Source organism: Rhizophagus irregularis, chromosome 10, assembly GCF_026210795.1.
Source record: "Rhizophagus irregularis chromosome 10, complete sequence".
NCBI lineage: Eukaryota > Fungi > Glomeromycota > Glomeromycetes > Glomerales > Glomeraceae > Rhizophagus > Rhizophagus irregularis.
The window spans coordinates 746,928-771,434 of NC_089438.1; the positions used below are offsets into that span (position 1 = coordinate 746,928).

The 24,507-nt window shown below is 24.2% G+C and overlaps 6 protein-coding genes across 6 annotated transcripts; 3 read left to right on the forward strand and 3 right to left on the reverse strand.

Moving 5' to 3' along the window:
* Positions 1 to 4,990: 4,990 nt before the first annotated feature.
* Positions 4,991 to 5,266, reverse strand: OCT59_001709 (uncharacterized protein; the record flags this gene model as incomplete). Its single annotated transcript, XM_025313395.2, has 1 exon — positions 4,991 to 5,266. The coding sequence occupies one exon, from the start codon at positions 5,264 to 5,266 to the stop codon at positions 4,991 to 4,993; it is 276 nt and encodes a 91-aa protein (XP_025187349.2).
* A 595-nt stretch (positions 5,267 to 5,861) lies between these two features.
* Positions 5,862 to 7,911, reverse strand: OCT59_001710 (uncharacterized protein; the record flags this gene model as incomplete). Its single annotated transcript, XM_066144021.1, has 2 exons — positions 5,862 to 5,878; positions 6,279 to 7,911. 2 exons carry the CDS (start codon positions 7,909 to 7,911, stop codon positions 5,862 to 5,864), a joined length of 1,650 nt encoding a protein of 549 aa, XP_065995223.1.
* Positions 7,912 to 11,937: 4,026 nt separating this feature from the next.
* Positions 11,938 to 12,835, forward strand: OCT59_001711 (uncharacterized protein; the record flags this gene model as incomplete). The annotated part of the gene is made up of 4 exons (XM_066144022.1): positions 11,938 to 12,152; positions 12,226 to 12,379; positions 12,451 to 12,622; positions 12,702 to 12,835. The coding sequence occupies 4 exons, from the start codon at positions 11,938 to 11,940 to the stop codon at positions 12,833 to 12,835; spliced, it is 675 nt and encodes a 224-aa protein (XP_065995224.1).
* A 2,840-nt stretch (positions 12,836 to 15,675) lies between these two features.
* Positions 15,676 to 16,821, forward strand: OCT59_001712 (uncharacterized protein; the record flags this gene model as incomplete). The annotated part of the gene is made up of 1 exon (XM_025309998.2): positions 15,676 to 16,821. One exon carries the CDS (start codon positions 15,676 to 15,678, stop codon positions 16,819 to 16,821), a length of 1,146 nt encoding a protein of 381 aa, XP_025187351.2.
* Positions 16,822 to 17,540: 719 nt separating this feature from the next.
* OCT59_001713 (uncharacterized protein) lies at positions 17,541 to 18,426 on the forward strand (the record flags this gene model as incomplete). Its single annotated transcript, XM_066144023.1, has 2 exons — positions 17,541 to 17,700; positions 17,852 to 18,426. The coding sequence occupies 2 exons, from the start codon at positions 17,541 to 17,543 to the stop codon at positions 18,424 to 18,426; spliced, it is 735 nt and encodes a 244-aa protein (XP_065995225.1).
* Positions 18,427 to 23,790: 5,364 nt separating this feature from the next.
* OCT59_001714 (uncharacterized protein) lies at positions 23,791 to 24,000 on the reverse strand (the record flags this gene model as incomplete). Its single annotated transcript, XM_066144024.1, has 1 exon — positions 23,791 to 24,000. One exon carries the CDS (start codon positions 23,998 to 24,000, stop codon positions 23,791 to 23,793), a length of 210 nt encoding a protein of 69 aa, XP_065995226.1.
* Between the last annotated feature and the right edge of the window lie 507 nt (positions 24,001 to 24,507).

The following is a 24,507-nucleotide window of genomic DNA, read 5'->3' on the forward strand; positions in this document are numbered from 1 at the left end:
AATAAATAACTTATAACTTACGATCTATTAAATAAATAAAAAAATTAGATAGTTTAAATTATATGTAAATATTATAACAATAAGTAATAATAGAATTAAATAAATAAACTTACGCCCTATATTATTTAATAATTTTTTAAATAAAGAAATTAGATAGTTTAAATTATATGAATATTATAACAATAAGTAATAATAGAATTAAATAAATAACTTACGCCCTATATTATTTAATAATTTTTTAAATTATATGTAAATATTATAATAATAAGTAATAATAGAATTAAATAAATAACTTACCATCTACAAAATAATTTTTTAAATAAAGAAATTAGATAGTTTAAATTATATGTAAATATTATAACAATAAGTAATAATAGAATTAAATAAATAACTTACACCCTATATTATTTAATAATTTTTTAAATAAAGAAATTAGATAGTTTAAATAATATGTAAATATTATAACAATAAGTAATAATAAAATTAAATAATTAACTTATAACTTACCAACTAAAATAAATTACAAAATTATAAATAAAGAAATTAGATAGTTTAAATTATATGTAAATATTATAACAATAAGTAATTATAAAATTAAATAAATAACTTACCCCCTAAATAAAGAAATTAGATAGTTTAAATTATATGTAAATATTACAACAATAAGTAATAATAGAATTGAATAAATAACTTATAACTTACAAACTAAAATAAATTGCAAAATAATTTTTTAAATAAAGAAATTAGATAGTTTAAACTATATGTAGATATTATAACAATAAGTAATAATAGAATTAAATAAATAACTTATAACTCACCAACTAAAATAAATTACAAAATAATTATTTAATAAAAAAATTAGATAGTTTAAATTATATGTAAATATTACAACAATATAAAGTAATAATAGAATTAAATAAATAACTTACCCTCTAAATAAAGAAATTAGATAGTTTAAATTATATGTAAATATTATAACAATAAGTAATTATAGAATTAAATAAATAACTTACCCCCTAAATAAAGAAATTAGATAGTTTAAATTATATGTATATATTATAACAATAAGTAATAATAGAATTAATTAAATAACTTATAACTTACCAACTAAAATAAATTACAAAATAATTTTTTAAATAAAGAAATTAGATAGTTTAAATTATATGTAAATATTATAACAATAAGTAATAATAAAATTAAATAAATAATTTACCCTCTAAATAAAGAAATTAGATAGTTTAAATTATATGTAAATATTATAATAATAAGTAATTATAGAATTAATTAAATAACTTACGATCTATATTTTTTAATAATTTTTTAAATAAAGAATTTAGTTAGTTTAAATTATATATATGTAAATATTATAACAATAAGTAATAATAGAATTAAATAAATAACTTACCATCTATGAAATAATTTTTAAATAAAGAAATTAGTTAGTTTAAATTATATAAATAATACAAATATAGATATCATATAACTTACACCCTGTAGTATTATTAATTATTAATTATAAATTAGTTAAATATAAAGATAATATAAAAGCATTTACTGTAAATTATATATATTACTTACAATCTATATAGTTATATAAATTAAGTGGTTATTTAAATTAAGAATGTAATTAGTTGAATTATATAAGGTATTAAACATGAATTATTTATAAATAAAAAATATTTCAGCTACCTTTAATACATTGGTCCATTATTATATCAAAATTTTCAAATTCTCCCCAACTGGAAAAGATAAAGTAAATATATTTATTTCTTTTCTTTTTTTTTTATTATTGGGCGCCTTTATTAGTATGAATAATATTTATGCAAAATACATTATGTGCAAAGCGTTGATCACAAGTATAAGCATTGCATTATTACATATATATGACAAACAAACTGGAATGTAGATCAATTATTATAAAATCACAGTAACTTGATTAATCATTTCATCTTAGGTAATTATTAAGCACCAATGAAATGATTATTATTCATTTTTACTTTATCACAATTTTGTTGATCATTTGTCAATCATTTATTTAACTTTATCACTCCGCTATAATTACTAGACAGTTTAACATTCATTTAAATTTACTACATATTAAATTTATCATAAAGTTTTACCAAATTTTGTCTATATGTGTATTTTAATTATATTCATAAACATTTACTTAATGATAACTTTTTGATTACCTAAAATTCTACATGATTATTTTGGCCATTGAATCTTGAATACCTAACTAGTGTACTTTTGGATATAGCGAGTGAGTTTATTTTTAAAAGTATACTAATAAATTAATAAAAGATTTTTTTATAACAATAGATTGTGTTTAGTGAGATTTATAAAAAGTTTAATGAGATTTTTTTTAATAATATTTATTTATTTATTTATTTTATGTGAAGTTCAGAAGGGATTTTTTTTAATAATAGTTTGGTATAAAAAAATTTTCTAGGATTTTTTTTAATAACACAGATTTTTTTTATAGTCCACAGTAACACTAATATTAATAATAAGTAATGATAATAAAAGATTTTTATAACAATAACTACATTTAATAAGGTTAATAAAAAAATTTCTGAGATTTTTTTTTTAATAATATAATGGTATAGTACAATAGATAGATATAATAAAATTTTCTGGGATTTATTTTAATAACAATAGGTATGATAAAATTTTTGGTGATTTTTTTTTTAATATTAACAATAGGTTGGTATCATAGTACAATAGATTGATTTAATAAGATTTTTGTGATTTTTTAATAACAATAAATTGGTAATAACAAATTAACAATTATTAACTTATTAAGTTAATAATTGTTTTTTAGTAAGATTTTTTCCAGTAATACTAATACTAATAAATAACTTAATAAATTTTTTATATAATAGATTAAGATACAGTATATAAAAAAATTTTGAGATTTTTTTTAACAATAGATTGGTATAGTACAATGAATAGATATAAAAAAATTTTCTGAATTTTTTTTTTAATAATAGATTGATATAAATATATTTTCTGAACTTTTTTTTTAACAATAGAGTCATTAGATCAATATAAAAATTTTTTTGTTATTAACAACAGATCAGTATGTTATAACTTATAGATATAAAAAATTTTCTAAGATTTTTTATTAATACAATAGATCAGTTTCTGGAATTTTTTATGACAAATTAATTGGTATAGTACAATAGATGCTAGATATAAAATTTTCTGAGATTTATTTTAATAACAATAGGTATGATAAAATTTTTGGTGATTTTTTTTTAATAACAATAGATTGGTAATAGACAATTATTACTGTGACCAGTAATTATTGAAAACAGATCTGATTTACCAATTCATTATCAGTTCAGTTTTTAATGTTTTTGCAACATTTTTGATTGTCTATTACAAATCTATTATTATTAAAAAAAATCACAAAAAATTTTATTAAATCAATCCATTGTACTATCCCTTAAACTGTAGGGGTTAAAATTAATTTTTAAAATTTTTGAATTTTTAAAATATTTTAAGATCTAGTGATCATAGAAAGATGAAATTATATTTGTTAGATTCCTCTTATTAAGGTGCATTTAATGGTAATAAAATCATAACTCTAAAATTGATAGATAAAAAGTTATATTAATTTATAAATTTTTAGATTTTATAAGTTATCCTGTCACATAATATTTGTAGAAGAATAATTTTATTTCTATCAGATTCTTCTCATTAAGACGCATCAAATGGTGGTAATTTTATATTTCTAGGGTTAATGGATAAAAAGATATTTCAATTTGAAAAATTTAGCTACTATTTATTATAATTTGTTGATCATTTACTTTTAAAAAATCATTAATCAAATTGAACTTTTTTTTCGATTTTTACTTAGAAAATACTATAGAATTTATTACAAAAACATTGATTTATGTAATAAAATATTTTAAGATATTTAAAAGTGTCTTTAATTAAAAAACAAAATTGCAGGCAAATTTGGCTGCAAAACAGTTTAAGGGATACCATCCATTGTACTATGATATCAATCTATTATTGTTATTAAAAAAAAAATAATAATCACCAAAAATTTATCATAACTATTGTTATTAAAATAAATCTCAGAAAATTTTATTATATCTATCTATTGTACTATACCATTAAAAAAATTTCGGAAAATTTTTTTATTAACCTTATTAAATGTAATTATTGTTATAAAAATCTTTTATTATCATTACTTATTATTAATATTAGTGTAGGGCTTGGACTCGAGTCAGGATGAGTCAACTCGAGTAAAACAAGTCAAGAATTTTTTTGACCTGAAGAGTACTCAAGTCCAGGACTTGAGTCAGGACTTGAGTTAACTTGAGTTAATTTGAGTCAAAGTTAAAGTGCAGGCTAAAAAACTTATCCATAATTTTACCCAGACCGTTATAGTCATAGTGCCGGCAGGAATTACAAATAGGGTTCAGCCGGCACTATCAACCACGTGATCCCGGTTGACTCGAGTCAAGAAATTTCTGACTCGAGTATGAGTACAACTCGAGTCAACTTGAGTTATACGAGTGCAAGTCCAACTTGAGTCAACTCAAGTTATACGAGTGCAAGTCCAAGCTCTATATTAGTGTTACTGTGAATTATAAAAAAATCTTACTAAAAACAATTATTAACTTCAGTTAATAAGTTAATTGTCTATTACCGATATATTATTATTAAAAAAATCCTAGAAAATTTTTTTATACCAAACTATTATTAAAAAAAAATCTCATTAGATTTTTTTATAAATCTCACTAAACACAATCTATTGTTATAAAAAAATCTTTTATTAATTTATTAGTATACTTTTAAAAATAAACTCACTCGCTATATCCAAAAGTACACTAGTTATAAATACACAATATAAAGTATTCTAAAGCAATAATACAAATAGTAACTAGCTTTCTAATAATTATCATATTTGTATATACTCTATTGTAAATTGATAAAATCGCACAATATAAATATTATAAAATAAATAACAGGATTATTAATCTTTAATTGCACAATCAAAACCCTGAGACTCTTCTTGAACAAAAATTTCAATAAGTTTACGACTTGTATAACATGATTGTGGATGAGATTGTATAATAAAAGTATTTGCTTGTTCTTGTACTAAAGTTTTGTTTGCTTCTACAAATTCCATCATCTCATTTTTTAATTTAATATCAATATTAGGTACTCCGTATTTATTGTTTCCATCTCCATTTAATTTATAATACTCATTAATACATTTAATCCATTCAGAAATAATATTTTCAAGCATCGCTATTGTTGGTCTATTAGAAGGAATTGAATCCCAACATTTTTTCATTAAATCTATATAACATTTTGGAGTATTTTTTATAATTTCAGGACGTTCTCCTTCACAAATACTCAAGATCAGATCATAATCATGTGCTTCATGATTAAATGGAGGAATGCCTGATGTAAATTCCCACATTATCATTGAAAAACTATAGATATCACTTGCTGGAGTATAGGGACTATTTCTTAATATTTCAGGTGCCATATAAGGCAAAACCCCATAAATTTCGTTATCATTATCTTGTGAATCACTTATAGGTTTACATAATCCTAAATCAATAACAAATAGCTCATCATAATTCTCTGACATTAATATATTACCATCATGAAAATCACCATGAGTTAAATTTGATTCATGGATTACTTTAAGTCCTAATATAATTTTCTTCAACAATTGTAACTTGACTTGCCACTCAAACTTAATTATATCAGATAAACATTTTCTCAGACTACCTTTTTTTGCATAACTCAATACTATTATATAATTTAAATTATTTGGATCTTGGGTAAATCCAAAGAATTGAATAAATTTTGAAAATGATTTTTTCTGACAATTATAATGATATTTCCACTATACAAATAATAAAATCATTAAAGTTTTGCAAAATGAAATAAAATTTGCTATTAAATATAGTAATACTATACCTCATCCAGAAATTTGTTATTTAAACTTGATGAATTATTAAGCGTTTTAAGAACGACTTCATAACCTGTTTGAAAATAATATCTAATCCATTGTTGTTTGTCAAAACTCCAACTAAAAATAGGTCCATCCGACCAGACAGCTTTATGGATTTCACTAAATCCTCCTTTATCATAATAATTAATATTTGACAATTTATTATAGGGTATCCACTCTAAAACTTCATAGCTATTTTTAGCATTTAGTTGTGCTTCTTGAATAAATTTATCAATAAATTCATTTTTACTAGTCCATTTTGAAAAATCTTGTTGAAATCGTCTAGTATTACATTGTTGACACCAATGGTAATCAATATATGGATGTTTGCATTCAATACATAAATCAATTTCATTTTTAGGACCTGTTTTGTCACTTTCCATTACTTTTTGATGCCAATAAAAAGCCTTCTCTAAATTCTTCTCTGTTCCTTCTCCAATAAAATAACTATGTGTTAAACTAAGCATTGCTTCTATATGATCCTTTTCTGCTGCTTTTTGATACCAATAAAAGGCTTTTTCTAAATTCTTTTCTATTCCTTCTCCATTATTATAACAAGTGGCTAAATTAAACATTGCTTTTTCATGGCCATTTTCTGCTGCTTTTTGATACCAATAAAAGGCTTTTTCTAAACTCTTTTCGTTTCCTTTCCCATTGTTATAGCATAAAGCTAAAGCAAACAATGCACTTTCATCACCATATTCTGCTGATTTTTGAAACCAATGAAAGGCTTTTTCTAAATTCTTTTCTATTCCTATTCCACTAAAATAACCTATGGCTAGATTAGACATTGCTTTTTTATCACCATTTTCTGCTGCTTTTTGATACCAATAAAAGGCTTTATCTAAATTTTTTTCTGTTCCTTTTCCATTATAATAATAACTGCCTAAATTAAACATTGCTCTTTCATCGCCATTTTCTACTGCTTTTTGATACAAATAAAAAGACTTTTCTAAATTCTTTTCTGTTCCTATTCCATCATGATAAAATTTTGCTAAATTATACATTGCTTTTTCATCCCCATTTTCTGCTGATTTTTGAAACCAATGAAAGGCTTTTTCTAAATTCTTTTCTATTCCTTCTTCATTGTTATAACATAAGGCTAAATTAAACATTGCTTTTTTATAGCCGTTTTCTGCTGCTTTTTGATACCAATAAAAGGCTTTTTCTAAATTCTTTTCTGTTCCTTCTCCATTTCTATAACATACGGCCAAATTGAACATTGCACCTCCATTGCCATTTTCTGCTGCTTTTTGGTACCAATAAAAGGCTTTTTTTAAATTCGTTTCTGTTTCTTTTCCATTTCTATAATATACTGTTAAATCGAGAATTGCTTCATTAACACCATTTTCTGCTGCTTTTTGACACCAATAAAAGGCTTTTTTAAAATTCTTTTCTGTTCCTTCTCCATTTCTATAATATAATGTTAAATTGAACATTGCTTCTTTAACCCCATTTTCTGCTGCTTTTTGACACCAATAAAAGGCTTTTTCTAATTTTTTTTCTGTTCCTTCTCCATTTCTATAAAATACCGTTAAATTGAACATTGCTTCTTTAACACCATTTTCTGCTGCTTTTTGACACCAATAAAAGGCTTTTTCTAAATTCTTTTCAGTTCCTTCTCCAATATAATAACATTTAGCCAAATTAAATATTACCTCTATATCACCATTTTCTGCTACTTTTTGATACCAATAAAAGGCTTTTTCTAAATTCTTTTCTGTTCCTTTTCCATTTTCATAGCATATAGCTAAATTAAACATTGCTTCTTTATCACCATTTTCTGCCAATTTTTCTAAAGAATTAATGCATTTTTTACACCATAATTCTTCAATAAAAGGTTTATTGCAATATATACAATTCTTGGTGTTTACTGTATCAGTATCTTTATCTGAGATATTTAAGTTACTGAATTCAGTTTCCATTTGGTTATTTTAGAAATTTATTTGTAAAAATTGTTATTCTTTTCTAGACAATTTTTTCTTGGCAAAGGTTTTATTCAAATGTCATGAATTAGTTAATAAAAAGGAATGTTCTAACCAAAAAAGAAGTTACACAATTTTTTGAGCCATATTTTTTCTGATGCACTAATCTGTGTTGAGAAATTCCTTTAAAATACAGTGTGTAATAATAAAGTCATTTTTCTTACAAAATGAATGTTTAAACTTTAAAGTAAATTAATTACTTTACATTTGGAAATTGATATTGCCCGTCGATCCATCGACCAATTTTTTTATGATGGTATTGACATCCAAAAGACTTTGCCTACCATCAAAACACCGGTTGGTGGTGAAACAACAAATGGTTATCTAGCACAAACTTCACAAATTCGAAGCTTATTATCCTTTTCTCACGGAAGTTTCTCAGAAAATAGCACTTCGGACTTGGTTCCTTGGGAATTTTTTTGACTCGCGGTACAGCAACAAACTTAGCACGTGGCGTCGTGGTGGGCTGAAATTTTTTTTCTCGAGGAACCAATGATAATGGAGAGCGATTGCATCATCAGACTCATCGGTGGGGCTGAAGTCACGGTCACGTGATTACCCATAAACAATTACGCCAATGCAAATCAAAATTGGATTTGGTCATTGAGGAGGATTTCGTACCCTAGATATATTTAAATTTATCGATAGCGGGTCTAGTACATTAGATTAGATACGTTAGTTCGATTTATTTTAGTTTTAAATCGGTTAGTTATAAGGTTATTGGTAATTTTTAGTAAACAATACCTCTATGTATTTTATCACAATTATGTATCTAGTCTATGACTAATTAATAAAATGCGCTGCTAATTATAAAAAATTACTTTCTATTTATCATATTTATAGAAAAATAAAAAAATTATATAATAAATTTTAATTTTGTATTTAAATTTATATTATTTTTGCGTTAATTTTCTCAAAAACTAGCTTATCATATCTATCCTATAATATTTTAAATTTGATGTAATTGTCATTAAAATTTTGAATATAAATTACTTTATAGATTTAAAAATGATTTTTGCTTCAAATCACCGGGTGATTATCACCGTTGGCCAGAATTATCAATTTTTACCGGCACTATATTTTTTAATGCTTGTCGATCATTATAATTTCAGTCCCCGGTGATCATCACTCCCGGTGAAAGTTAGAAAAAATCTTAAAAAAATTGATTTTTATAACATGCACATATATATTATTTTTACGTTATCGCATATATTATATGTATTAAAATTGACCTTTTCAATTAAAAAAAAACGTTTTCATTTTTTTAAACGTATAATAATTTGAATAAAAACTATTTATTGAATTGCAGATATTAAAAATTTTAAATATTTATTATCACTTAAGAGTGGACATTTGGTGGAAGTGTAACAAATAATATCCTATTAAGCTCGATAAAATTTAAGATAAATCATTTAGCTTTTAGAAATTTAAAAGAGATAAAGGCACCTTTTCTAAGTGACTCCAATTTGCGTTGCGAGAAGCCATTATTTATAAACTTACTAATTATGAAAGTAATTTTGTGACATGCTTCATTTCCTATTAATGGATTTTTCGTCCTGAAATAAAATATCCAGATTTCTCCAAAATCTAATATAATTAAATTAAATAAGGGTTATTTATACTATATGTCTCCGTAAAAGAAAAAGGAGCAATACGCTGAATCTGATATGTGTAAAGATATAACATTAAATAAAATATTATATGCTTTGTCGATTAGATAGGGATAGAGACTAGATGGGGATGGAAAAAGTTCGTCGTTCCATTCAGTTTGGTGCATCGGTTCCAATTTCGTGTAGTTTATGAGTCGAATATTTTAGAATATAAAGAGAGTGATAAAGAGTGGTATTTTTTCAATTGTTCTTAAATTACTTATGGAATTAAATTGTGCTTTAATAGGAAAGAAGGTATTGACTCCTCTTATAGTAAAACTACAGATGGAAAAATTTTTAAATTTAGTCCTTTGGTGAAGAGAGGGACGAAAGTATAAGTTAGTCAAGAATTTAACTTAGATTATTATCATGGCCCCTCTTTATTTAATATTCAATTATATAGAATTCCTGAATATAATGCAGAATATTGTGATACACCTGGTATGGAATTAGTAGAGACTATACAAATTGAATTTCCAGATGCTCATTTAGGTTTAAATAGGCCACTTACCTTTGGAATTTCTTTTGGCTGCATTTGCAAAGAATTTAATAAATGGACAAATGTATGTAACTACATTTGGTCCAAATGATGTTAATAGTTACCATTCAATATTATTATACTTTAAATTATTGTAATTTACTGAATTTATAAGATTGATAAATTCCATTACTTTATAATCTTAATGTATATACTAGTAGTTGTTTAATAATATAGTTTAAAAGAACTTTAATAAAAGATGTAAAATAAAAATAACATAAAAACAGCAGTACTTATTATTAAATTATTTAACATTTAAGGTGAGAATTTGCCATACACTATTATGATATAAGATTTTTTTTTTTTGTGTTTTAAGTTTTAGTTAAGGAATTATCTAAGAGATAATAATGTTTATAAATATTTCATTCATAATATAAAATATAAAACGGGTATAAAACGGGTTGAGTATTACTAAAATTTTTCCAAATAGCTAATTATAACCGATTTTTAGGTCAAATTATTATTTGCATTCTTACCAAATTAACTTTTGAAGTTACAGCTGATAATCAGACATTTAGATTAATTTTGGAAACCTTCTTCATAACAGGTTAAATATGAGTTTATAAATTTACAAAAAGCAGATTTGTTTCGTTAATTCAATTTTATGATATTGAAGATACAGATTTTTTTTGCAGTTACCTCGGCGAAAGATCACGCTTGTAAATTATCATAAGCATAATGTTATTAATGTTATTCACACAATAAAATGGTGGATATCAATATTTTGATCTTAAAATGAAGCCAGATAATGGAATTATTCCTAACAAATTTTGAAAAGATAGTGTAAAATTATTATTGTTTGAAATCTTTAGCAATACACTCAAATATTACTGCTTTAATATGAATGTTTATAATGTTAATAAACTAGTAAATAAGAAATTATTTACCGTTATTTAGTATATACCGTATATAGTTTTAAATAAAAAATACAATTTATTAGTTAATTTTTTGAAACACATTTTTAGGTTCATCCGTTCTGAACAATTTATGATCCATGTCAATGTAAGCTTGGCTTTCATAAAATTTATCCTGAGAGAGAGAAATTCATCTTTTACAGTATGATTAGTAAAGTTTGTTAAATAATTAAGCAATTACATTATTAAAATTTTAAAATTGAAAAGTTGAAAAGTTGTAACTATGTACTTTCTTATTATTGAAATCATATTTTAATATTTTAATAATATTTTAATGTTAAGTATCTTTAGTCTTTTAATAATCTACTTTATGTAATTTGTACATATATCATAATTTTCTGCCAGTAGAATTAAAATGATCACGTTACAATACATTGAACAAATTATTTCACAAAATGGCGCAGCGAAGTCGTTTATATTTTACATGATGTGCAACTTGTGCAACAATACAAATTAAATTTTACTTAATAAATCTCATGATTTTATTGGAAAATTTTGTAATCGGATTTAATAAATTAAATAATGAATTTGTTAATTTATTAGAAGAAAATTAAAATATTAAACAACAATATAAAAATCTTGAAGAAAAAAATCAAGAAATTTTACATATAAATTCAAATTTAATTGAAAAAAAATAATTAAGTCTTTCGTAATAATTTTGATTTAAAAAGAAAAAGATAACAATTTGAAAAACTTCAGCGGTGTTACTTTTGATTTAACCGCTCGCAAATTAGTTGGAAATAATCCATTGCAGTATAGTGAAATTATTGAGCGTATTGGGGACTTCTTTGGAAGTATATTTATAGACAATGAATTTATTAAGTTTTTACGTGAAAAACTTGGAACTCGAGCCATAGGTCTATTAATGGAAAATAATTATGATCAATCTCAGTGTCTGATGCAAGAATTCTGTCAACATGTAAAAGATCCTTTCACGAGAGATGATACAGAATATAATTATATATTGGATATTAAAGAAAAAGCTCCGCTTTTATTGTCACACGTCAATAGAAAGACCAAGAAAATCATGAAAAAAAATGAATGGCTAATTAATATTAATTACGATGACATAAAATCAATGTTTGATCCTATAATTGATGGAATTATCTGTTTAATACATTCACAACTTTCAAATAATATATTTATAAAAAAGGATTAAACAAGAATTTAATCATACGGTGAAAAATATTTCAGTTCCTATAGTAGCAATTGCACATGGAGCAATAATTTATGGATTATCTAAAAAATCAAATTGTTTGAATAATAATTCAGTTGAAGATAATATGAAAAATATCGATTCTTCGAGAGTACTTAAATATACTTTAGGAATTGATGTTGACTCCCTTTATGGAAAATCTAATGATGTTGAAATTCATAGATTTTGGTTTTGGCCAATCGAGGTACTGCAATAGAATTAGACCAAACCTTTTCTTTTAATTTTGAATCTGAATTCAATCAAAAAAGTGAAAATTTTGCAATTTACTACACAAAAAATGACAATGTACAACACTGTGAGGTACTTCTTGGGGTATTAAAAATCATTCTTCCAGGTATATTATAATTATTAATTACTAAATTTATGGAATTGAATATTTTAATAATTAATATTTTTCTTGGAATAATTATTAGATGTATATTTTTATAATCGAAGTATCAATTTTGGATTAACTTTCGGTCAAAAAGGAATTACTGCATTTGCAAGGAATGAACTTAATGGTCAAAATCATACGACAACATTTTGTTATCTAAATAATGTATTTTAACATTAGTTTTTAAATTTTAATGATACAATATTAATATTTGGGATGCTAACGGTCGACAGTTTAGTTATGATTACCAATCTACAAATCTGATTAATATAATATGAAAAATATGAAATAAACTGCCTGTACAAATGGACTATTCTAAATCATGAGTTGATTATATAATCACAATATTAATACACAAAAAAAAAGAAAGAAATTGAATAGCAAAACAAATAATTGTCAATAAATTGTTCATGATGTACCAGCATTTTTATCAATTAACTAGATTGTAAATTTAGAAAAAATACTGGTATAAAAAAAATGAATTTACGTATAAATTACAATAAAAAGTAAGATTTGAATCTAAATAATTGATAATTTACAAAATTTATTATTATTTGAATCCTTTTTTCAATTTAAGCGGATATTTTTTAAAAATATAAACAAATTAACATATAACAATAAAAGCAATATCTTTCTTCAACGAATGAGTTGTCTATCTATTATTATGAATACATAATAAGTTTTTTCAGACGATTTTGATATCCGAAAAGTTTATTAATAGGAAGACCAATTTTACAAAAAATATTATAATTTAAAAATGTTAAAAACAAAAACCAGAAGAATAATTTTGTAAAATGTCATTAAAAAACATTTTATTTAAATAAGGTAAATTTTTAATAGAAGTAAATTAATTTTGATAAAAAATTTTATTTAAAAAGTCTATCTTACGGTTAAATTCTCAATGATTAATCACATATGGTTAAGATAATTTCCATAACATTTTAAGCAAATTTTTGCCCAAAAACCTATGATTAAAGCCTAACTTGGTTGGATTTGTATTATTTATTTCATGGGTAATCCCCTGGAGCGTGTCACTCATTAAATATTAACTATTTTAAACTAAACTATTTTAAACTTAAATTAGTAATTTCCCGGCTATCTATATGAGGCCAGACAATAAGTAAATGAAGATTCCCGGTCATTTATAAACTCAGCTAATCACTTGCAATTTGTATGAAGGTGATCTTGAGTGACAATTAGTGCGACAGGAGATTGGATAATTATTTTCTACATAGAATTACAATCATCATTATTCTGTCACGTGTAAGGGCAATTATTCTATATAGAATGCTTCTACACATAGTACAAATAATGAATCGTGTGTTACTTCTACTTTTTATTTCATACAAAATGATTCAAAAGTTCAAATTATTTGTTACTTAAATCAATTTTTCATTGTAAATTTCTAGTGAGTTTAAATTAGCGCTTTTAGAAACGTGATATTGACAAATGATGACGTTAATGTTAATACCGAAACACGTGACTTTATAAATCAACGAGATGTTTTTCTATCACTACTGTATTTCTGATGAACACACAAAGTAGCCTTAAAAAACTTTAAATAAGATAATCATTTCAAAAAGTTAGACTTCAAATGGGAAAACATTCAAATATTAGGGTAATGTTAAAAAGTTTCATAATTTTTATAATTTTTTTTATATTATATCTTGAAAAAATATTGTATTGTAATAAAGAAAACTCTTTATAGGACCTTTGATTAGAGAGAACCATTGAAAAATGTTCGTGTAATAATTTGTACCAAAAATTTGCGGAAAGAGTCCCTCTTTCGAAATATTTTTTTATGTACCATATTAAATCATTTAAAATAAAAGAATCATGTGATTTTTCCTGACCAGAGGTCAGCGAAATCAATTAGTTACTGCGACTTCATAACAATATTAATTTTGACGCATTGTGCGACAATATTGGAATCATCACTCCAAAAATGAATATATCGGGCGTAATAACAATTTGATACTTCCCTTTTTAACATATAAAATTATAAAATATTTCCAAAAGGATCATTCAATTTTACATTCATGCATTTTAGTTAACAGATTATGGTGTCATTTAACGATTCCGTTATTATGGGGAAATCAAAATATCGTGTTTTTAATATTTACTTAAATGATGATATTAAATGAAATGAAATCAAATAGATATAAAATTATCAAATACACTATTCAATTATCCTAGTTTTTTAAAATATTTAAATACATATAATTTTATTTTATAAATTTACTCAATCTAAATAAAATATACATTCATTGATTGTTGATGATCAATGATTTTTTATCAATCAAAAAATCTGAAATCTGATGATACTACAATTTTGACTCATATTGTATTATGCGTATCTATTATACATCTATCAAAAAAAAACTTTGATGGTCTATTATGAAATGAACCATGTATTTTTGCATTTCGTTCTTGAACCCGAAATTAACAAAAAAGAAAATATCAAGAAATGTTTATAAATCTTTTTATTAATAACATCACATATGTTAAAATTCTTCAACACTTGTTATATTATATATTACTTGTATTTAGGTAATTAAATAATAATTATTTGTAATAATGTGATATAAAATATATATGATATAATATACATATAAGTTATTAATTATTATTACTCATATTACTTATTTAGTTCCGATCTTTTCATCAGATGTTGGGCGTGTGATAATTGTATGGTTTATCGTGAAATTTATCATCGGATCAAAGTGTAATATTGAGTCATCTTTTGAATCATCCAATACATGTATAAAAAAAATTATATATATATACACATACATACATACATATAAAATTTTAAAAATACGCAAAAAAAAAATTTTCTTTTTTTTTATTACCAATATCCGTTACTTTCGTACACAAAAAATATATTAAAAAATACATCGCACGGAGCAACAAATATCGATTTTTTTATTTTTTTTTGTTGCTCTTTACTATACCTTTCTTCCAATAAACCTTATATATATTACTATATACCTAAATTTTTCTAAAAACACAAAATGCAGTCAACTTCAATACAAGTTTTCCAACAACAACAACAAGAAATTTCTAAAATACGTCCTGGAATAGTCGCAAACTTTATATATAAAGTTGTTGAACTTGCTACCTATACTTCCGATTTTGCCGATGATGCTATAAATATATTAACTGGAAGTCATTCAAATAGACAAAATTATGGTTACGATGATAATGATGATGAAAATGTCTATGACCATAAGAAAAAAGATGTTTCTACTTGGAATGAAAATGTAGAAACTGTTGAAGATGAAGAGCCTCCTCCATCTTACGATAATTCAACTGAAACTAAATCTTCACTTACAATTTCTACATCACTCTCGCAACAAGATTATCCAACTACTCAGTCTGAAACTAAACCTTCATTTACAATTACTACATCACCCTTGCAACGAGATTATCCAACTACTCAGACTGAAAATGAACCTTCATTTACAATTTCTACATTACTTTCGCAACAAGATTATTCAACTACTCAGTCTGAAAATAAACCTTCATTTACAATTTCTACATTACTTTCGCAACAAAATTATCCAACTACTCAGACTGAAACTAAACCTTCATTTACAATTTCTACATCACCCTTGCAACGAGATTATCCAACTACTCAGACTGAAAATGAACCTTCATTTACAATTTCTACATCACTTTCGCAACAAGATTATCCAACTACTCAGTCTGAAACTAAACCTTCATTTACAATTTCTACATCACCTTCGCAACAAGATTATCCAATTACTAAGTCAACACCAACATATTCACCAACAAATTCAACCTCACGACGAAGACAATTCCGTGTTCGTCATGGCTGTAGATTTGTACGTCGCAAATCATCTTCAAAAATGAGCAATAATTTCAATAATACATCTGATAATAATGATGATGATGATGATGATGATGATATTATCCTTAAAAGACTTAATAGTAAAATATCTGTTATGATAGCCGAAGCTGAAACTGCTTTAAATAGTAAGGCTGAAGTTACAGAACTTGACATGATACTTGCTGAGGAAAAAGAACGCGATGAACGAATAATGAAAGAATTTGGAATTCAAACTCTTAATATTCACAATTACAATTATAATAATTACAATATCAATTATAATAGCAATCACAATTACGTTTACTGAATTCTTTTAAAAATTTATTCAAAATTTCTTTTTTGCTTGGTATTGGTCGGATGAAGGAATATAATATTTCCAATTTTCTTTGCAAGATAGTAAAAATAATTAAAAATTACATGCATATGTTTATTATTTAATATTTCCAGCGAAGTAAAAATAATTAAAAATTACAAACATACATTTATTATTTAAATATTCCAATTTCTTGAATCACAAAAGTACTACTGTATTATTTAAAAAATAATAATACTTTTCTTATATATTTTGATCAAGTAATTTACTTATATTAGAATGAATTTAGAATAACTTTTTAGATTGAAAAAAAAATTGTATATATGTATGTATTTACTTTATATTTTTTTTTAAAAAAACATTAATGTTATTAACTAATGTAACTTTTACAATATATAAATAAGTAAAAATTAAAAAATTTTATATAAAAATTTATTTAATTTACTTTTCTTAATATACAAGAAATATGAGGCCTTTTCAGTAAAAAGGGTGGAAACTACCCAGAAATGAAAAACGAGTTTTTGCTAGATTTGGGTAGATTTTGACATGGGCCAATTATAAATAAAAGTTACAATACATGAATCTATTAATTCGCGTACTGATATATATACTCTCTAACTCTCAAACTCTCCTAAACCCTTTTCTCTCCAAACTAAAATTTACGGATTTCAACAATATATAGAAATATTTTATTATGCTTCTTTCAAAAAAAAATGGCTCAAAAAAGCCCGCTATTTTTTAAGCAATGCAAAGATTATGTAAGAGGAATTACAAGAGCAAGAAAAAAAATTACTAGAAAAACTGTTAGAAAAGGAACTGAAAGAAAAACAAAGAAAAGTAGAGAAAGTTTTTTGAAGGTAGGTTGTATTGGTGGTATCCTCCAGTCCCTATTCAGCTTTTGCAACCCCGTTTACGTACTATACAAAATTAATTATAATTGTTAAATTGTTGCTCGTACAACATTCTGGATAACACACACTTTCAACACCGGGCATTTTCACTGACTTTTGAGAAGTTTTTGTAGATAAGCAACTTAAAGAACTTGATAAGCAAAATCAAGATTGGATTGCAAAATTAAGATCTGTTGTGTTACGAAAGATGAACGAAAGGGATCAAGAGTTCAAGAGTTGGTGTGAAGTAGCAGAAATACTTAGCCTGGAGGTGGATAATAAAGTTTTATGCAAAGAGACTGGTAAACCCAATGAACAAATATGTACAAAACTATTAGTCAACGTTTTAAAAGACTTTGACTTGACAATATCAGATTTTGATCAACTGCTGCTCATGTATGATGAAAGTATTTCCAAATTTCAAAATAAAAAAACAACTCTCAAAGATCTGCCATATGTTAAAGTAGAGTTGGCCAGACATCCTTTCCAAACCAAAAAATGTAACTCCGAAGAAAACAAGCCTAAAGGTAGGTTGTATTGGGTGGTATCCTCCAGTCCCTATTCAGCTTTTGCAACCCGTTTACGTGACTATACAACATTCTGGACAACATACACTTTCAACACCGGGCATTTTCACTGTCTTTTAAGAAGTTTTTTTGTAGATAAGCCACTTAAAGAACTCGAAAGGCAGGATGAAACTGAAAAATAAAACTATAAAGAAGAATGCAGATAACGAGCTGAAGGATGTAATACTGAAGTAAGAAAAAGCTTATATAATCCCTATAAAAAAAGTCTGTGTGATTTTTGTTGAAAAATCATTCAATTAAATTCACTACGATTTCTGTATATTTGACCATACAATAATTGTGCTAAAAATTGCAATAAATCACACAATTATTGCATGGTAATTCATTCAATAATTATCCTATTTTTGACCTGAATTTATACAATTATTGTGTGATTTTTGAGCCAAATTTTAGGTCATATTTTAGGAATTATAGGTTAAATTTTACAGTAATAACAGGCAATTTATAAAGTAAAATTATGAATTTTTATTGACTTAAAATATAAAAAATATACACAATATTTCATAAATAAAATACTAAATTTGATATAATCATAAATATAAAAATTTGTAAGAAAATAAAATAAAATAAAGTATGTTAGCATAGTAACATGAAAGTAAATTAGTAGTATCAAAGAAGAAAGTAAATTATTAGTGTAAGTAAATTATTAGTATTAAATAAAAAAGTATGAAGTTAGTGAAGAAAGCTAATTAGTAGTGTTAAAAAGTAAATTATTAGTGTTAGTAATAAAAAAGTATGAAGTTAGTGAAGAAAGCAAATTAGTAGTGTTAAAAAGTAAATTATTAGTATTAGTAATAAAAAAAAAGTATGAAGTTAGTGAAGAAAGCAAGTTAGTAACATTAAAATGTAAAAAGTTAGGAAAATAAAAAGATAAAGAACACAAGTTTTTCTTACCTGATATTTTAAAAGAAAGTTGAAGAAAAGTTAAAAGGTTAAAAAAAACAAACAAAAACATTACGCGTCATCATATTTATTTTGACGATCAGATCACGTGACTAACATATATAATTTTAAGAGTTGATTTTTACTGCATAATTCTGGCCAAATTATAATTCCGGTCAGAACTAATTGTGTAACCTAATAAAAAGTTTTTGCCTTTTTTTTAGTTACAAGATGATACAAAAATTTCACCAATGGGTCTAGAAGATGCCCGTTTATAAGCAAATATGCGGTTGAATTTTGTGTAACCTTACTGCATAAATCACTTTACTTAGGAAAATCTATTTGTAATGGTTAAAAGTGGTCTATTCAACCCTAAAAGTGGTCAAATGTAACCATACAGGTAAGGTATAATAGGATTACCCAAAAATTGCTTTCTGTATCCTAAATTTAAGTCTATTTTCAAGTTGTACAATAATCACAATTTTTATTGTACAAAAATTGAATGTTTTCTGTATCCTAAATTTAAGTTGTATAAAAATCACACAAAAATTGAACATTTTCTATATCCTAAATTTAAGTTGTACAAAAATTGCATACTTTTAATATGCTTTGAAAAACTTCATAACTATTTTTATCCAAAAATCTGCAATAATTGTACAATTTCCACACGGACTTGAACAAATATTGTACAAAAATTGGATGATTTTTTTTCATAGGGAATCATTTTATCATTTTATTATTTTATAATATTCTTTTATTGTTTTATTTTGTAAAATAGATTCAACTTTGATGTGAATATTGTAATAATTCATATTGTAAGTGCCGGTCATCTTATTGAAGCTCAGATGGGTATTGTACAAAATGTGGTTATTGTATATGTTGCAAAAAGAGGTTTAGTATAAAGAATCTGGGCCTCATATATTTGATTATAAAGGCAGATTAGTTAATATTAGCAAAAAAAGAATACCACAGTAACGTAATAAATATTATGATCATTCTATCATTTTATTGTAACGAACTCCAAAGTTTATTTATTATAGTGACTAACTTCATGTATACATAGTCTATTTATTTAATTTATTTAGTATATTGTTCAAAATCTCTGTTATTATTATTTGACTTATATAAAAAAGAATCCATATTTTGACGTATTAATAATAAAAAAAAATTAACGTGAATCAAGAACGTGAGTCTAACCATAATAATAACGTCAAAATTTTTTGCAAAATGTATATAAATATTAAATATCACCTAAATAAATATACTGATTGAAATTTCTGATAATTAGCGAAACTTTAAGAGTATCTCAAAAGGATTGTTGAAGATATTTCGATAAAAAAAAAATTGAATAGAATAACAGATTAGATTGTTATATGAATCTTTATTATCATTATTTTTTTGAAATTATGTCTTTAAACGTTCAGATTAACGAAGAACAGATATAATTTGAATTTACATTTAACAAAGAGATCTTAATTTTCATTGTCACGTGAAATTGATCGTGTGACGATGTGTAATCAACGCAACGGTCACAACGCGCACAACTATTAATGTTAATAGAATAAGTATTATTCCTCATCCACTCATCTACTTCGATATTCGAATAATTATTTTGATTTCATTAAATTACGAAGGTAAAATTGTTTCTTTTATTTCTTTTATTTATACTTGCAATAACTTATTTCATTTTAATCATAGAATTGATAAATCATGATTGACAATGACTATGAGGATAATATTGAGGGCGATATTGACTTTAAAAGTATATTGACTGCGATGATAAATGTCGTGAATGCGGTTAAATATATCTTATTATATTTATCTATACTGAAGTTAGTATAGATTATTGTAAACCGTAGTACATTTCCGTGATAATTTCGCACATTGGATCAGTGGTGACTCAAATCTCAATGAGCTATTCAAAATTCACAACTCAACACAGATAATTCGTACAAATTTATTGAATGGATTGAATGCTAGAACTTATTGCTCATAGTGGGTTTGGGAGTGTCTATAAAGCAATTTTAAAAGATGGTCCAATCATAAATTATAAACCTTGGAACTTTTACAGATCTGAATGGAAACGGGAAAATGACTGACAAAGGAAGCGGCCTCATTAAAGTCATTATCAATTTTTTCGAATTAACTGATATAATCATTTTTTCATTTCCAAATCATATTTACTATTACCGTTACTATGTATTTTTTATAGTTTTTTTTATTTCAAAATTCTACATATGAAAAAATAAAATGGAAAATTAATTTCTTTTTGTTTAATATTCCTATACTATGTTATATTTTTGTTACTATAGCAGTTATCATTTGTATGATTATTATTTGCAACTTATTTCTTTTCTAACAACTTTAATAGTTCTAGGCATTTTATTACAAATATTTTCATGGAGAAATTTTGATTGCAGTTTATTATTATCGAATAGAACTGAGCCTTTTCATGGATTTTATATTTTATCATTTGCAATTTACACTTGTCCTTATTTAGTCAAATATATGTATAACTTCCAAATCGATTTTAATAAATTTTGATACATAAAACCGAAACGATTTTTCGGTTTGATTCTATTCAACTCAGTTTTTCAATAGTATCGGTTCAGAACTGACCCAGTGAGCATTATTTAGAAGGATTCATCCATAAAATTGTACCGTTGTTTTAGACTAATTAACTAAGAAATTTTTTTTTTATTTAAAATAGTAACGCGTTTATTAATTTGATAATATCTATAAAAATTTAATTACAAATTATCAAACCATCTAAAAAATATTATAAAATTTTATAATATCTTCTATTACTAAATAAATCTAAACTAATCAATCTAAACTAATATCTAATTATTAGACTATTTTAACTGTTGTATGCCAATCTTTTTTTTATAGAAATCCCTTCGGTGATCCTATCAATCGATCCTTCATTATTAATTTAATTTTTTTATTTAATCTTTTTTTGTCTTTTAACATTTTCATTTGTTTTTTTATTTTCAGTTATTTTTCCATCATCCTCCAAATCATGATCTTTTTCTAATCAGATTTTTCCTCTTTTTCTTTAAATCTTTCTTTACCAAACCCTGTTCTTTCTCGATTTCTGTGATTATTTCACATCTTTTATTCCATATAATTGATCGTATTTTTCCGTAACAAAATATCCATAAATTTTTCTATAATTTTCCTTGCGTCCTTACTTTTTGAAATTTTATTAAAATTATCATTATAAGCTTCTCTCAATAATTCCCATGTACGTTTTTTCCTATCAATATTAACGATGGTTGGTCTAAAATTTTAATAAACTCAAAAACAATTTTGTTTAGGATATTTAATTCATCATTCTTTTTTTCATCTGAGAGCTTTTGTTTGTATTCACAAATTGATTTCTTAATTAAACTATCAATTTCTATTTTATTTGTTTCGCACGTCCAAATATGATCCCAATCTTCACAAAAATCATTAGGACATATATCAGTTGTGATACCATTGACTTTTCTTTTCTACATTGATAAAAGGAAAATTCGCTATGATTACTAATAAATCGTAATGTTATAGACCAGTCAATTTCACCTCTATAATAAGGTGAATACTGATAATTACGAGTATTTTATTAAATACATTTTGGTATAGATATTTTTTTTTTTAGTTACAAAGTTTTGTATTGAATAATTTCATTAATTTTTTCAAAAATGAATCCATTCCCCAGTACTATTTAGTTCATCTTGAGTTTCTACCACCATATTTACCAGACTACAATCCTGCATGCTGTTAATATGTATTTTTTTTATTTGTAATTAATTTCATGTTTTTAAGCTTACAGTAAGTATTTCATTATTGCATAGATTGAGCAAGAATTATTAATGTCAAAATCAGGATTCTATACAAGAGCCTGTGTAGGGTTTAGATTTTACATGTATAATAATTGATAGAAATTTGGCAAGGGCATGTTTCCAGCATAGTGGATATTTGAATTAATTATAAATGAAACATGCAAATTGTATTATTTAAAGAAATTTTTTTATAGCACAGTAAATTAGCAATTAATGCTAACTATTATATAAATTTAAGTATAAAATATTTTTACATAAATTTATAAATTTTTATATAATATATTTATAAAAAAATAATTATAGATAATTATATCAATCTTGAATGTAACCACTATAAAAAAAAAAATCTTGAATGTAATTAAATATAATTATCCATTTAAAAAAGTTTATTAATTATTCAAATATAAAGTTAAAAAGTATTGTTCTCATACTTATTATCAAAATTACCTGAATTAACTATTTATCATCATTATTATCATCAAAAGATCCTTATTTATTTATTTATTTATTTATTTTATGGATAGTCAGGAGTATTATTATATTGATTATTAGAAGCTATTTTAAAAATATATAAAGAAACACAATATAGAAACTTCACCTCCAACAAAGGACAAGTCCCTTGAAATGAGCCCTAACTAGAATTAAAAAGACAACTATCTAATAACCCAACCAAAATTAGACAGTGAGTGGTATAATAAAAAAAATACGCACTTATATCTATCTAGTAGTAGGTAAACTATACATGAAAAGTAATATTTCTATTAGAAAAAGTAAAGGTCAGAATAAGCTTGTATTAATCTGTTGTAGCACTGAACCACTATGTAAGAAATTTGAGGAGGCTAATAAAATTATAAGATCAGCCCTATTATTATGATTCCAGAAAGAAGCCGCTTGCAGACACATATATTTAAAATATATTGGATGAGCACCAGAGTGTCTATTACAATGAGCATGATTCATTGGTATTGTCATGTAATCATCAATCATTTTAAGTTTGCAAAACAAGAGACAATCTATATCACAAATATCATAGATGTATGATATGTCACAAAAATCATAGCTGATAAATGTAATATATATTTTTTATTTGTTATATCTACTATATTTATTTTATTAGTTAAACTAGGATTCACCTGTTAACTACGTTAACAGTTAGTGTTTAAAATATTATTAAATTATGAAAGAAATGGCCAATAAGGGAAAAAAAAAATGACTTAGTTTTTAAACAAAAGGGACTGCCAATGAGGGAAAGAAATGAAAAGTAAAAAATTTTTTTAAATATTGGATTAAAACGAAAAAAAAAAAATTATTTTTTTTTTAGATGAAAGGGATTTTTTTGTTCTTTAACTCCATTCTAATTTCGTTTCTATACTTCTCTGTGAATTACATTGTATTATTAAATTACATGTAAAAGTTAATAAAAAATACTTTATTAAATGGTTTATAAATAATTTTTTTATTTATTAGAAATAATAAACAAATTTTTTCCAACAT